The sequence below is a fragment of the Lissotriton helveticus genome, chromosome 7 (assembly GCF_964261635.1).
Source record: "Lissotriton helveticus chromosome 7, aLisHel1.1, whole genome shotgun sequence".
In the NCBI taxonomy this organism is placed as follows: domain Eukaryota; kingdom Metazoa; phylum Chordata; class Amphibia; order Caudata; family Salamandridae; genus Lissotriton; species Lissotriton helveticus.
This window is the reverse complement of record NC_136068.1, coordinates 1,539,889,536-1,539,904,619: the sequence shown is the minus strand read 5'-3', so window position 1 is coordinate 1,539,904,619 and position 15,084 is coordinate 1,539,889,536. Positions and strand designations below refer to the sequence as shown.

General features: G+C 42.0%; 1 protein-coding gene across 1 annotated transcript in view; it reads left to right on the top strand.

Annotated features, from left to right (window-relative positions):
* Positions 1–15,084, top strand: part of LOC144767527 (uncharacterized) — a 279,414-nt gene that overhangs the window by 222,554 nt on the left and 41,776 nt on the right. The window contains exon 3 of the mRNA XM_078650951.1: positions 1,518–1,649. Within this exon, the coding sequence (XP_078507077.1) occupies positions 1,518–1,649 (132 nt within the window). The remainder of the gene's footprint in view (positions 1–1,517; positions 1,650–15,084) is intronic.

Sequence of the window (15,084 nt, the reverse complement as noted above, 5' to 3'; positions counted from 1 at the left end):
CAACGCACATAGCACTCTCTTCTCTGTCTGTCCCACATTCACCCCCACAATGACATCTTCATATGTAATGTATGGTGTGCACCTTTTATCTCCTGAATATGGGATTTTTGGAGCGTCATAACTCGCGGTTCTGCCACCTCAAACTCCAGAAGAAAGGCAGTGGAAAGAAAGTAGCCAGGGGTATTGTAAAGTCTGTAGGTGCAGCCTCGTCGGAAGTCCTACCGTGTCAACAGTAGCATTCATGGCCCGAATTGTATTGTCTTGCACCTTTACGACATAAAAAAAACTTTACGAACTAAAAAAGTGGCAAGGAAGAGACTTTGCGGAACTGTGCAGTAGTGGGAAAAGGTCCCAGACACCACTGAGGGCTGTGAATTGCAGGGCCATGAGCTTAAACCACTACGATTCAGGAGCAGTGCAATGGCAATTCGTCTAGTTCACCCATACTAACAATCCTGCGAGTGGTGCGCGCGAGCCCCACAGCGGGACATGTGGTTTCAATTATCGCGCCCGTGCTGGGCACGATAATTGAAACCATATAGGGACGGCGCGCGTAACAGACATCAATAGACCATGGGCGGAGCAATGCGCCCGCCTTTGGCCAATTGCATGCTGTCTTTGATAAAAAGACACACGCAAAAGCCAATAGAGTGGCCCAAAAGGAAAAGCACATTCACAAGCGTGTGCGATTCTTAGGTCTGTTTCCGGACCCCCTACATGAAGTCTTTCACTGCACGAGCAGTCCTTCGCACTGCAACGCTAGGCGCGAGACCTAAAAATGCACGCATACATGATTTAAATACACATAAATTAGACCTTACACAGTCTGTCTGGCATAGGCTTTGAAAAGAATACTCCTGACCTGGGTAGCTTGCTTTCCCAAATTGCCTTTGAAAAAAAAGTTAGACTGTTAGCACATAATTTAAATAACGAGTTAACCTGTATTAGGCATGTGTAACTTCTTATTCCGTAAAGTGCAGTACCTACCATATTTGATGTCTGCTCCTGTCTAAGAATGTGCCAATATTGTCAAACTTTGCCTCCTCCATCTTTCTGAGGTTTAAAGAAAAAGGTTGCTGTCTTGGCAAAGTTGCGTGTTTTTACTTCTGGCAAATTGTGAATAGCATTGTGCAAAAGAAAAATGGTGCTATACTTTATCAGCAAACAATAGATTGTCTTTCAAGGGACACTCAATTTAAAAAGTTATATATATTTTATTTTATTTAATTCTTTTCAAATCCACGTTTTTAACCAGTGGTGAAAGTTTAGAATTTCACAGTTAGACAGCTCATGAACACATTGCTCTTTTTAATAACAAAAAGCCTCCTTTTGCTGAATAAAAATAGCAACATTTTGAAACCCTGCACTCCAGCTGTTTGCAGTCGTGGACTCAGTTGTGTTCCTTTATTGTTTGTGTCCTCAAAAGAGATCCACTTCTCCTTGCATGACACTGTCCTAATGTTAGTTCTGGCCACCTTTTTGTTAATATGTAATTCACCCTATTTTCTCTTGCCTAGGACATCACTATTGCTCAAGTGAACCTGGTCAACAGCAAGACTGAAAAGCTGTGGTGGGTGAAAAAAGTTGACATTCACAGCATTACTCTCCCAAATTGTAAAAAGACAGTATGCAAGATCCTTTATGGAAAGGTGAGATTATGAAACAGGTTTGCTGGGTAATGGTTACAATCCTTTGATGTGTATATATAAGATACTTTGAAAATGCATGTGTCCAGAGTTGTGCCCTGTGAATTAAATACATCTGTTGTCTGCAACATAGACATTCTGGGCTAGGAAGACGTTTGCATATTTCTAAAAAGGCTGGGATCTCACAAAAGGTATTGTCACCAATTGTGTAAGAGCCTGTGTTAGTGGCTGGGGATGGGTGTAAGATGTGTCTAATGGTGATGTTATTAGCCTTATTCTGTGTGGGGAAGGTCCGGCTTGTTTTGTCAGATTGACCGATAGGAAGAATTTGAGCAGGGATGTGTAGGTTTCTTTTGTCAACACTTTCTCTGCTGGGTTAGTTACATAACATTTTCAACTTCAGTGAAATACACATAATGTTTGTAATAACCACAGTGAGGTGTTCGATAGAGGAGGGTTTTATTGAGTTAGTCAGTTGCATTGAACTCTTGTGTATAATAGTACCCCCACCAGGTTCAGTTTAACTTGAACTTGTATTGTTCATTGTTTAAAGTTCTAAAGTAAAACGTATTAGAGCTATTATTCAATTATTTAAAGTAAATCTGACCATCAGGTAGGGAACATTATTACAGAATATGAAACATATTAATATCCTATTTCCTAAATGAAGTATGTATATTATTCCAGGTTTGTTACAGAAGACAAGCATTTATCAACATAATCATTATAAAAGTATTTTTACAAAGCAGGCAGTTGATTTCAGATTAATATGGGCAAGATATATGGGGGTGTGCAATGACAGGCATGTGGTAAACTTCAGTGTGAGTCAAGCAGTTTATTTTATGGGTTAGATGAGAGATTTGTGTTTCGGAAATTACTAAATGGCTATAAGAAGTATGAGGCAAATGATCGCACATCTCCTATCAATCATGCCAATGGGTGGAGGAGTCCTTCTCTGGTCACTTTAAATGCATTTCTTTATATGTTGCTGTAATGGACCATGACATTGGCTGGCAGAGGATTGCTGTATCAATGGGCTGGGGTACCTACCAGGAGCTGTATGGGTCTTGGTCCTTTACAATATTTGAAATTGCTCTGTGTTGGTGCTGGAACAAGTTTTTTCGACACTAGTGCCTTTACTACATTGATGTATGCTGCCTTTATGGTTTCTGATTTAATTCCCTGAGGGGTGTGTGGATTATAATGAAGAGATGAGGTGGGTGAAGGGTGGTGATCCAGTGGTTGTGTAGTCAGTGAAGATATAAGCATGATTTAGTGATAGTCTATTGCTATGGTTAATGTCTTTTTAGGCTCCCCTGGATATCAACTATGTGTTTAACATAAAAAGCTTTATCTTCATATATTAGCTTTTGACCTTTCCATTTATTTACAGGTGACATGTAGCTTTTGTATGTTGGTTATGGCAACCTGGGATTGTACATTTTTGTCCTGGAGGTATTTTTGTGTTCTTTGAAATTTAGAAACAAAAAATAGTATTATCATTCCAACAGAGTACATCTTTACTAATAAGAGAGCTCGGTTTTTATGGATCCCAATCTGAGGCTGTGGTATTTTTTACTGATTAAGGTTTATCGGTTAGTGGTCAGAGCTTAGTTGTGTATTTTTGTGTAGGTCATATGGGGGATAACATCTTTAAGTTGTTACATCCATCTTGGACTCCGCCATGACATATTTAAAGTATGGTTGCCATTATAAGATCATGCTAAAACATTTTAGCTATTGATTTGGGTCATGACTCAAAATATCTTATAGGACCCTGTTCACTAACAACATATAGTCTGTGAGTGTCCACAGTTGAGCTACTCATACCCCTGCAGTTGGAACTGGACAAAAGTTGACAATACACCTGTAGCTTGGTCAAAATGTGGGTCAAATTATTGAAAAGCAGAGGTGTATGCCAACCTTTAGCTGTACTATGTCGACATTTATTACTATCCACGTGACTTCCCTTACTTCTGTGGTAAACTCAAGAGTATCATACAATATGTTCTAGTCCTGATCAACTACATAACAACGACTAGGCAGCGAAACATGTTGATACTTTTACTCTATTATTCCTCCACCAAATGCAAAGAAGGAGCATGTGCTTTTTAGTATGTTGTTGTCGGACCATACAAATAAATTAGCTTGAGTGGTTACGAGAGAATGTTTTATTTTATATTAATAGCCTTTTTAACTAATGAGTACAGGGATCGGTTAGCTTTCGCTTCCCTCACACAACTAAGGACAAGGAAAGTGATTAGCGGAGGAACAAATATAAAGCAGCAAAACCACCTGCCCCATTCAGGCAGGTACAGCACTGGAGAAAATGTAAAGGCACAACACAGTGCACATTCTCAAAGTGAATGACCGTCCTCTGTAAGCATGGTCTGTATACTTGTTCAAACTTGTGAACACCGATGGCGAGACAAATACGGCCGTCTAGTTACAGTTCGTCCTTTTGTGCTCCTGTGAGGCTTACCCAGTCTTTCCTCTTTTTTCTACACTTTTTCTTCACCTGTGTATCTTTTTCGTCCCTAAAGGCATGTGAGAATGTAAGCATTAAGGGCCCGATGTAGGTAGGCAAATACCGGTCAGAAACGGCCGAAAATACCGATTTTCGGCCATTCCGACCGGCATTTGGATATTGAGATGTAGGGGCATGTTAAATTACAGAATCGGTAATTTTACCAAATCTGTAATTTTTCCGAATCGGTAAAATACCGAATCGGTAAAATTACCGATTCTGTAATTTAACATGTAGGTAGCACTGTAATCAGTGCTACAAGGGTTTAAGAATTTGTTATTTACCACCAACTAGAAGTTGGTGGTAAATAATGAAAACTCTTCAAAAAGCATTTTTTTGCTTTAAAAAATGTGCCATGTTGCAGACATACATGCCCTAAGGGCATGTATGTCAGCAACATGTGCACCCATGCACAATTGAGGGGTGCAACAGGGTGTCAAAGTGACACCCTGTCCCCCTTGCAAATTAGGTAATTTTACCGAATCAGTATTTACTGATTCGGTAATTGGCATTGATTCCTATGGGCTTTCAAAAGTGAAATTACCTACATCCCATTTACCTACTCTTAAATACCGAATCGGTATGATTCGTTATTTAAGAGTAGCTAAATCGAGATTACCTACATCTGGCCTTAAGTGCTTCAAATGTGTATTTCCATAGATCTTGTTGCCTAGTATTACGTAAACATACTCATGATTTGTTGTGGATCATAGTTAACTGTGATTCTGCAACATGCGTATAAGTTGAATTTTGCTTTGAGCTCCTCAGAGATGAGTGTAGACTGTTACTTTTTTCCTTGCATTAAAGGAAGTAATAACCAACCATAATCTAATGGTAAAAGATCTGCAATCACAACAGTATCTACTGTTTTTGAGTGGAATAATCAATACTATCTTAATTTCCAGATAATCGATTCCCACATTTCGCTTGGCAATTTGCTCAAATTCATTCTTTAGTTGCATGTGAGGTTGATTCGTTGTGGGATTTGCACTGCACTTGGCGATCTAACTGATAAGTCTGTACTGCTTGTTTGGCCTCCTTTCCCCCCACTGTCTGAACTCCCTCTTTGTAGAGGAACCAATGACATCCTTCCAGGGTTCGGGGTTGGGTCCTGGGATATATTGGGATAGGGTGACTTGGGAGGGTATTAACAGAGGCCTCAGCTGGGGAAATGATCGGGACACTTCACAAAGGCCGGGTTCTTACTGCAAGGGGCACAGGGGTCTATGCAAAGAATTGGACAGCAGTTTCTGTACACCCCGGAGGTGTTTTGCCTTCTGTAGACAATTCTGCAAAGGTTCCTATCTCAGTTGATATTAGGGCAGTAGTAATTGGTTTAGCAGCTGGCGCATTATATGGGGTTGGACTTGTGCTAAGGAGCTTGTCTATGAAGGCGTGTTTGTCCTCGCTCGCTGTGCTGGCCTGCTGTCTGTTCACTTTCCAGCATGGGATAGGCCCCAACAGTCTCAAGGACTTCTTCTCTCCAATTTCTCTGCCCTCCTCATCCTGCGTGTTCCTCCGTGAAGGAGCCCTACTGCAGATATCTTTCTTTTGTTTTGGCTTGCCATTTATTACCAAAGCTTTAAGGCTTCAAATTGTGTGGGCCTCGGCTGCAGTTTTAAATTGTGCTTTCTTCGACTCAGATTCTCTAATCGTGGGATGTGGAAAGTCCCACCGAGTGAGAATCAATGCTCCCCATCTTTGGACGTATGTTCGTGCTATTGGCTAATCTACCTGCACGTGTGTAACCCTTTCTTTGCCGCCATTTTCCTAGCTGGAGTTCCTTCGAGAGGAAACATTCTTATTTACATCCCTCTCCTCTTTTGACAAGGGGTTCCACATTTTCGCAAAGTCTTAGTCACTGCTTGTTTCAATCTCTCACTTATTCCGCACAGACAAGCTTGCAGTTGATTCCCCAATACTAGTGCATCTCTGTTGAAGGTCGCTCTATCACGGCGTGGCTGTGGTGTCAGCCAGCCAATCCCTATGCTGCACCTTGATGGTACAACGCTCCAGTACCACTAGACTGCTTCGCAACCACCTATCAGCTTTCTCACCATTAGCCTGCTTTGACTACACAAATTTTCTATAACAATAAGAAAGCTGCCTAGTTTCTTACAACAGTGAGCCCTCGACCTGCGAATGTCACCATACTCAGCGTGTCCCCTCCCATGCACAAAGTCACGAACCGCCACCAAGCTCAGTTAATACATTTGAGCAAGAAATATTATGTCTTTGTCTTGGTGTAATTCATAGCGCCTCACAGTACTCCTCACCTAGCAGGCAAGTTCAATAGTTCAATGTTCTAACTTGAGGTACCGCTCAAGTTTCATACCATAAGTGTGTAACAACCCAGACATCCCTTTCAAAAGCCCAAGAATAACATCAAAATTACCATCATTATTGCTCCCACAATTCCCAAAATTTAAGCCGCATAATAATTGCTCTTAAAATTCTTCCACTGCAATCCAATCCGTCATACTGTACCTACCACAACTCCCAACATGCACTGCTCTGTAACTACTTCATTTGCTCACTTTGCATGCAATCCCTATTGATACTCATGTCATTGTTCTTCGACCACCTCGTCTCTGCGGAACCAAGATCAGGTTGGGATTTAGATCTCGGGCGGAGGGGGGCGGGGGGTTGTTGTACCGGCTGGACCATGAAGGTACATTACTCAGTTATATAGCCAATTAATTTACCATCACCTCTGCTACCAGATCTGTCGACAAGCAAACTTTTCCAAAAAATCCAATCATGAGGTGCGCCAGTGGCTAGGACTAGGAGCGGAGTAGTCCTGATGCGGACTTTGGTGCTCCCTGGCTGGAGCCATCACTATTTCTATTAGATCTAGTTAAAAATGGATGCTAAAACATTCTTTTAAGAATGATAGACAAGGGATGTCATTTCAAAGCTTTATATAAGGAATTCATAGGTATATCACATGGACATGCCATCAGTAAATTCAGCAGCAAATAATGCAAATCATAAGTACAGTATAGTTCTAAGTAAAACACAGAATAGATTTACCTTCTTAAGGTGGGAAAAAGGGCGTCTCTACACAGAAATTTACATGTCCTTTTATAGGATATTAGATAAAGATATTTATACACTTTACACAAGTACATGGTTCTCAGAAAATGCACGAATAGCTAATGAGCAAGAAGAAACATTTTATTACGAAAGACATTTGAAGATTCTCTCATGGTAGTAATATATTGGATTTTAATCATTCTCACAGTTTACTTGAGCAATTCAATTGATTGTATAGCAGTAGCCTGAGGCAGTTGAAATGTCGTTACTTAAGTACAGTGAGAGAAAGTCTGTGGGAACACTTTGTTATTGCAAATCCTAGCAATGCTTCACTTAGAGCAAAAAGATAGCAATATTCATCACGTGATATATTGTGACGTTGGTTCGAAAGGGAGGACAGTGTAAACACAATATAGGTAAGCGTAAGCTCAGTTTATAATGTGTTTAATAGAAAAGGAGAAAAAGACTCCTACAGGTGCACTTGTGAATTTAGACCAACTGACCCCAAACTGTGACCAGGGAAATGCTCTCATTACGGATTGTAGTGAGCACATACACATCCTGCCTATCAGAGAATTTGACTGCGTGTAGTTCGTTGGAACTCACAGCAGTTCACTGGGATTTTTGGAGCTCCTTACAAACAAGGTCGTGCGATGAGCCTTTATAGCAACATCGATCTGTACCATATGCTACAGTGCCAGTTTTGTACAACTCGCTGAACTGCTCTACTCTTGTACTGAAGTTGTCCACATAAGGGTTATAACCTTTACGGAGAAGTGGTTGGACATGTTCCTATACAGTCTTTGCTGTGACTCGTAGTGTGGAAGGGCAACCTACAGGATTTAGAGCAGAGTACTTCCCTGTATACACACTCAGGCTGTGTACATAACCAGTAGAGCTATCACACAGCATGTACATTTTGATGCCATAACAATCTGTTTTGCTCAGTATGTACTTCCTCAACAGCAGCCACCCTTTGTAAATGATCAAGGACTCATCAATGGCTCTATTCTTTCTAGGAGTATAACTTTCTGGAAACCTGGCAGACAAATGTTTCACAACAGGCTGTTTTGAAAAACCTGTTGTGGTCTGGATGGTCCTGAGGCAGTGCAGCAGAATTGTCATTGATTTGCAGCACCTGCCACAATAGCAAAAAACCATTTCTGCTCATGATCAGTACGAAGCTGGGTGTTACCCAAACAAGTAGACCGTACAGCTGTATGCTTGGTTTGTTCACTATCTCCATTTTGAGGTTAGGGCCCAGATATTTCTCATCTCCCAAGTGACGTTTGAGTCCACTGGTATGCTCTAGAATGAGGCCTAAGCATATCTACATGTTCCCTCAGAAACTGTTCAGCACACAAATTTGTTTGGTGCACAATTTCCTCAGGGAAGTCAACATCCAAAAAGAGATGTATGTAGTCCAAAGGCAACATTTTGCTGTATCGACTTTACATTTAGTCTCTGCAGTCAACTGGGAAATTTGGGTCTGCACTACATTTGGGATTTGCCAATGGAGCATTTGGTCTGTGCTTATGACAACACGTGCTCGCGCTCCGTGCTGGCCAACCCTGCAACTATCTCTTTGCTGAACATATTGTGTTTGAGAAGGGACATCACAACTGCTGTGAGGAGAATCATCGGAAACGAGTTATCGGATAGAACTCCACTGACTGAAAAATCACTTTCAGATTCTCCTCCATTTTCTTCTTTCTCAGGAGTTTAACATAACATAACATAACATAACAGATGAGGACCCTCCTCAGCAAAAGAAAAAAACCCATTTCATCTGGAAATTTTACGACATCCCTGAAGGACAGAAAAAAGTCAACGCTCCCAAAGTAACCTGCAAAATATGTGGGAGTAGTTTATCCAGAGGCAATCCTCTGAAAAAATATAGTTTTGGGAATGCTAATTTGATCAGGCATGTAAAAAGAAGACACCCTAACAACTTTGCCAGGGAGAGTGTCAGAGAGCTGGCACGGAATGTACCAACAGATGGCGGCAGCACCTCCACTGGTGGAGCAACACCTTCGGGACCACCCCGTGGAAGAATGGTCCCTAACATTGAGCCGGTGTTTGCAGGCATCAAATTTTTGTGCACGGAGTGTGACGAACTGCTCTGCTATGGGGAGCAGAGTGTTGAACTCATTGCCCTAAAGAAACAGCAACACCGCTGCTCTGCCAGTCCCTACATTTTCAAATTTTTTTGCTCCTGTTGAGCAGTTTTGGAATCCCTGTTTTTGTTTTTCCCTTGACAAAAATCAAAAAAAAATATAAAATTGTTTTAAAAAGTCTAAAAAAAAATATAAAACAACAAAAACAAAAAAAAATATATAAAACAACAAAATCAAAAAAAAAGTTCTTTTCAGAACTACCTCCAATTTATAAAAAGAAGCTTTTTTAAAAAAAAAAAAGTCTGTCATTTTTAATCTCCATGGTACGCTCCCCAGTAAGCTCCCCGGTGCGCGTACCGGGCGCTCCCCCCCCCCCCGCGAAAATCGAAATTTTTTTTTCACCCGCGGGAGCCTTTTATGGCCCCCACATCAAAAGTAAGGGGTCAGGGGGGTGTACCCTGCCCCCTTTTGCTCATTTCCCCCCTTTGATTCTTGCCACCTCTTGTGTCTCAATCCCACCGAGACACAAGATGGCGGCCGCTGCGGACTGTTTCGAATGTTTACAGACACCCGAGAACCAATCAGCTTGCCGTGCGCAAGTCGCGTGGCGCGCCTGAAGCGCTCCCCGGTACGCGTACCGGGGCGCGGCTCTAGATATATATCTTTTTTTAAACCTAATTTACTCAAAATTCACAGGACTACATATCTTGAGACCTAGCAAAGGCACATCGGGCAAACAATATCTACAATTTTGCCAAGTTTCGTGGAAATCCATTCAGAAAGTACATATCGTGGTGGCTTTACTACTTGGTTCAGCCTATCTAAATGCTCCAATTCATCGCGAGCACAATTAAGACAAAATAATTTCAACTTATTATGCGCAAAAATTTAAGGTTTTTCAATTTGCGCCTACAATGTAACTGACACGTTATTACGCCGTGTATCGGCTAAAATATAAAGGCACATATTAGGGTTTGCACAATTGCACGTATATATTCGGCAATTCATTTCATTCCCGGGCATTAGAGGCTAAACTGACAAAACCTTCTCTAAATGACAATTTATCCGCCATCTCGGAATTGCAGACCCATTCTTATATCCCATTATTTTGTCTCATGATAAAAAACCACTGTACTGTTACACAACCAGTGACGAGTCAAACTGATACCGCCGTGGATCGGCAAATCTCCCTTGACTTACAATTGCTTTGCCATAATCCTAATTTAATACTTTACATATTATTCAAAAATTCAAAAATTCACACTGTGGAAGGATTACATAAGTGTCATACTTCAAATGACCATATACTTCAAAATATATGACGATATTTGTAAATAACTGCACATTTTGTTCACACCCCCGCAATTTTCTTTACCCAAATGTCTCATTTGATTACTTTTCATAAGGCTTGTTGGTTACTCAGGGCCCGATGTAGGTCACCAAATACCGGTCGGTAACGGCCGAATTCGGCCATTACCGACCGGTATTTGATGATTGAGATGTAGGTGCCTGAAAACAGGCCATTTCGGTAACTTTACCGATTCTGTAAATATACCGGTCGGTAAATTTACCGACCGGTATTTTGACAGAATCGGTAAAATCGAGATGTAGGTGGGACTCTTCTGAGTCCCACAAGCCCTACAAAATCCGTATTTTACCATCAAATACAATTTGATGGTAAAATACCGATTCAGGTGTGCATGCGCATGTGTGCATGCACACCTGTGCCATATGACAGGCAGACCTGCCCTTAGGGCAGGTATGCCTGCCACATGGCACCTGAACCCGTTTTGGGGGTGCTAGAGGGTGTCAAAGTGACACCCCCTGCACCCTTGTGAAATTCGGTATTTACCGATTCGGTAAATACCGATCGGTAAATGCCCAATCATTCCTATGGGCTTCAAAGCCCATAGGAATGAATGGGCATTTACCGGTCGGTATTTACCGAATCGGTAAATACCGATTTTTACCAATTCGGTAAATGCACATCTGTATTTACCTACATCTCGGTACTAATATTTTACCACTTCTTAAATACCGAATCGGTATGATTCGGTATTTAAGAGGTGGTAAAATAAATTTACCTACATCTGGCCCTTGGTCCTATATTTTGTATGAGGTTTGATTTCATTATTTTCACAATGATGTTTATATTGGGATGCAAACCTACATCAATCCCTTGTCCCTCTACAAATTTTATATACTTGGAGTGTCTCATGTCTTAAAATCCAATGTGAGATGCCAATTCTTCCCCTGCATTCAAACCATTGGGAAACTTGCAAGGGACTGAGCTGGATATATATATATATATATATATATATATATATATATATATATATATATATATATATATATATATATATATATATATATATATATATATATATATATATATATATATATATATATATATATATATATATATATATATATATATATATATATATATATATATATATATATATATATATATATATATATATATATATATATATTACCTACTGGCGGTCGCCAGTAGGTATATATAGTTAGGATTTTTTCTCTATGGGTTTTTTGAAAATTCTATGTCTAATAACTTTGGCGTTTGTGGACGGAATCGGCTGAAATTTTCAGGAAAATGGCACATTTTGTTTCTGAGCAGCCCTTGAAAATTTGGGGGGGGTTCGTCCAGTGGGGGCCGAGAAAAAAGGGGGGTCCCAAAACGTGTTTTTAACATTGAGTTTTCCATAGGGCGGTTGGCCTCACTTTTAGCCCGAACGGCTGAATGGCTTTGCACGAAACTTGGCAAAATTGTAGGGACTGGTAGCCCGATGTGCCTTTTGTAGGTCTCAATATATGTGCTCCAGTGGATTTTGAGAAATTAACGTTTAAAAAAAGATATATATCTGTAACAGCGGACCGGTTAGCGCTCTGGTTCGCGGACTTTTCGCGCAACGGAGCTTTGTGAAGCGAAGCTGATTGGTTCTCCGGCGTCTGTCAACATTCCAAACAGTCCGTAGCGGCCGCCATCTTGTCTCTCGGTAGGATCGAGAGACAAGAGGAGGTCAAAACAAAGGGGGAAATAACTATAAGGGGGCATAGTAGATCCTCGCTGACCCCCTAGGTTTGATGTGGAGGTTTTAAAAGGGCCCCGCGGGGCAAAAAAAAATAATAATAATAATAATCGAACGGCTGAATGGATTTGCACGAAACTTGGCAAAATTGTAGGGACTGGTAGCCCGATGTGCCTTTGCTAGGTCTCAATATATGTGCTTCAGTGGATTTTGAGAAATTAACGTTCAAAAAAAGATATATATCTGTAACAGCGCACCGCTTCGCGTACTTTTCGCGTTACGGAGCTTTGCGAAGCGAAGCTGATTGGCTCTCCGGTGTCTGTAAACATTCCAAACAGTACGTAGCGGCCGCCATCTTGTCTCTCGGTAGGATCGAGAGACAAGAGGAGGCCAAAGCGAAGGGGCAAATGACCATAAGGGGGCATAGTAGATCCTCGCTGACCCCCTAGGTTTGATGTGGAGGTTTTAAAAGGGCCCCGCGGGGCAAAAAAAAAAATAATAATAATAATCGAACGGCTGATGACCATAAGGGGGCATAGTAGATCCTCGCTGACCCCCTAGGTTTGATGTGGAGGTTTTAAAAGGGCCCCGCGGGGCAAAAAAAAATAATAATAATAATAATCGAACGGCTGAATGGATTTGCACGAAACTTGGTAAAATATTAGGGACTGGTAGCCCGATGTGCCTTTGCTATGTCTCAATATATGTGCTTCAGTGCATTTTGAGAAATTAACGTTCAAAAACAAGATATATATCTGTAACAGCGCTCCGCTTCGCGGAGATAAAATTATATGTGTATTACCTAGCTGTTGCTAACACCAGTTAGCGACGGCTAGTAGGAGATAGCGACCATCTTGGGTCCCACTTTGCATGTGAGTGATATTTATCACTAATGACATGCAAAGTGGGCATGCCAAGATGTTAGCGACTGGAAACAGTCGCTAACATCGCTATCTCCTATTATCAACTTTTGGAAATATTCGAGATAAGCGCGAATATCTCCAAAAAGTAACAGCTGCCCTGAGCAGTTCTTAGCCATGTTATCCAATGGGAGGTGGATAACATGGCTAAGAGCATTAGCTCGGTAATGCATGAATATCGCGGAGTTTTCAGCGACATTAATGCATTGCGCTCGTTTTTTATCGTATTTGCGATAAACCTTGATAATAGCAAGGTTTATCTGCGATAATTTCTGACGGTAAAAAAATCTTTGCAATGCATCGTTAGGGATAAATATCGCTTAACTTTGGTAATATGCCCCAACGTCTGTTAACGTTCGATTCGAAGGAAATCAGGAATTGTTGAAAAACATTGTGTGCGCCATCTTGTCTTTTTTCAAATGCCACACTTTTGTCGTGCACGGCAGCCATTTTAGATGCCTTGACCAGATCCACTCTGTGAACGCTGTCGATCCTTAGCATGGCTCCCCACCCTCGCAAGCATCTCCCCCAGGCAGTGGTCACCCCCGCTCTCTGTTTTATGCATGGGTAATAAACCTCCCCCCATCTGCGCTGTTCTTCCCTGAGAATCACACCCTGTGCCCGCCCGACACCTCCCTTTCGCCCTATTCACTACCGCACCCTCTGACACTCCTTTTCCTCTGTGTCCGATTGTCCAGGCCGGTCCTAGGCTATCAGCTAGCCCTGCAGATGTAGTTTATGGCCACAGCTGTAAAGAATCACCCGTCTTCAAAGGAGTTATAGTAGATCAAGGCCCACACTCGATGAGATCCGTCACAGCAGAAGCGTTGCTATTATCTGAAAACCATTCTGTATTGTGATTGGGGAGGGGACCGAGCGTGAAGCGGAAGATTCCAGGGATGACTCTTTGTACATCAAAGTTTTTACAATTATGTGTCACATTAAAAATATATAGCACTCCGACAAAGTAGTAAGATTATAAAACTTTAATAATTTATAAATATATACAAGAAAACAAAAATAGTAATAACATATAAACATTTTTAGAGAAAAACAACGAAGTAGCGGTCGGCTGTGCGAATAGTCCCAACGCAGCACAACGTCCAGATTTCCGGCGTGGGGCGTCGCGGGGGGTGGGTGATCAGTAGCAAACTGTTGTGCGAATAGTTCCAAGGCAGCAGAACGCGCCGAAATCTAGATGACACAAAAGTGATGTCTAGTAAGTTGCCACCCAGCAAATAACGGCGTGGGGCGTCGCGGGGGGTGGGTCATCAGTAGCAAACTGTTGTGCGAATAGTTCCAAGGCAGCAGAACGATGGCACCAAGGTGATGTCCAGTAAGTTGCCGCACTGGTTTTGGTATCCTACAATGCTGCTCCGAATAACGGCGTGGAGCGCCCCGGGGGAGGCGGCGTGAACGGGCCTCTCCAGGTGGAGTCTCGTCTGTTGTAGTGGGGCGCCCCTTTACCGTTTCAGTTGCCATTCCGTCCGCTTTTGGTCCACTGTGTCAAAATCCGCCATTCAGCTGAGTTGCGCCCACTCTTGCGGTGCAGCGATAGGCGGCTGTCACAGGACTCTCAAAATGGCGGCAGGCTGTTTCCTTTTTGGGCCTGGTCCACTGAAATGGCCCTGGGACACCTTGGAAATCGGACGCTTGTCTGCTAGGTCTTGGACCCCATTCTCGAAAGCGTCCCCTCCGCCTTGAGAATTCATCAAAAGTTTTGGGGGCCCCGACTCCTGCAGGCTTCTGGTGGGGAGCGGCTGCCATGATTGCTCGCGGAATGAC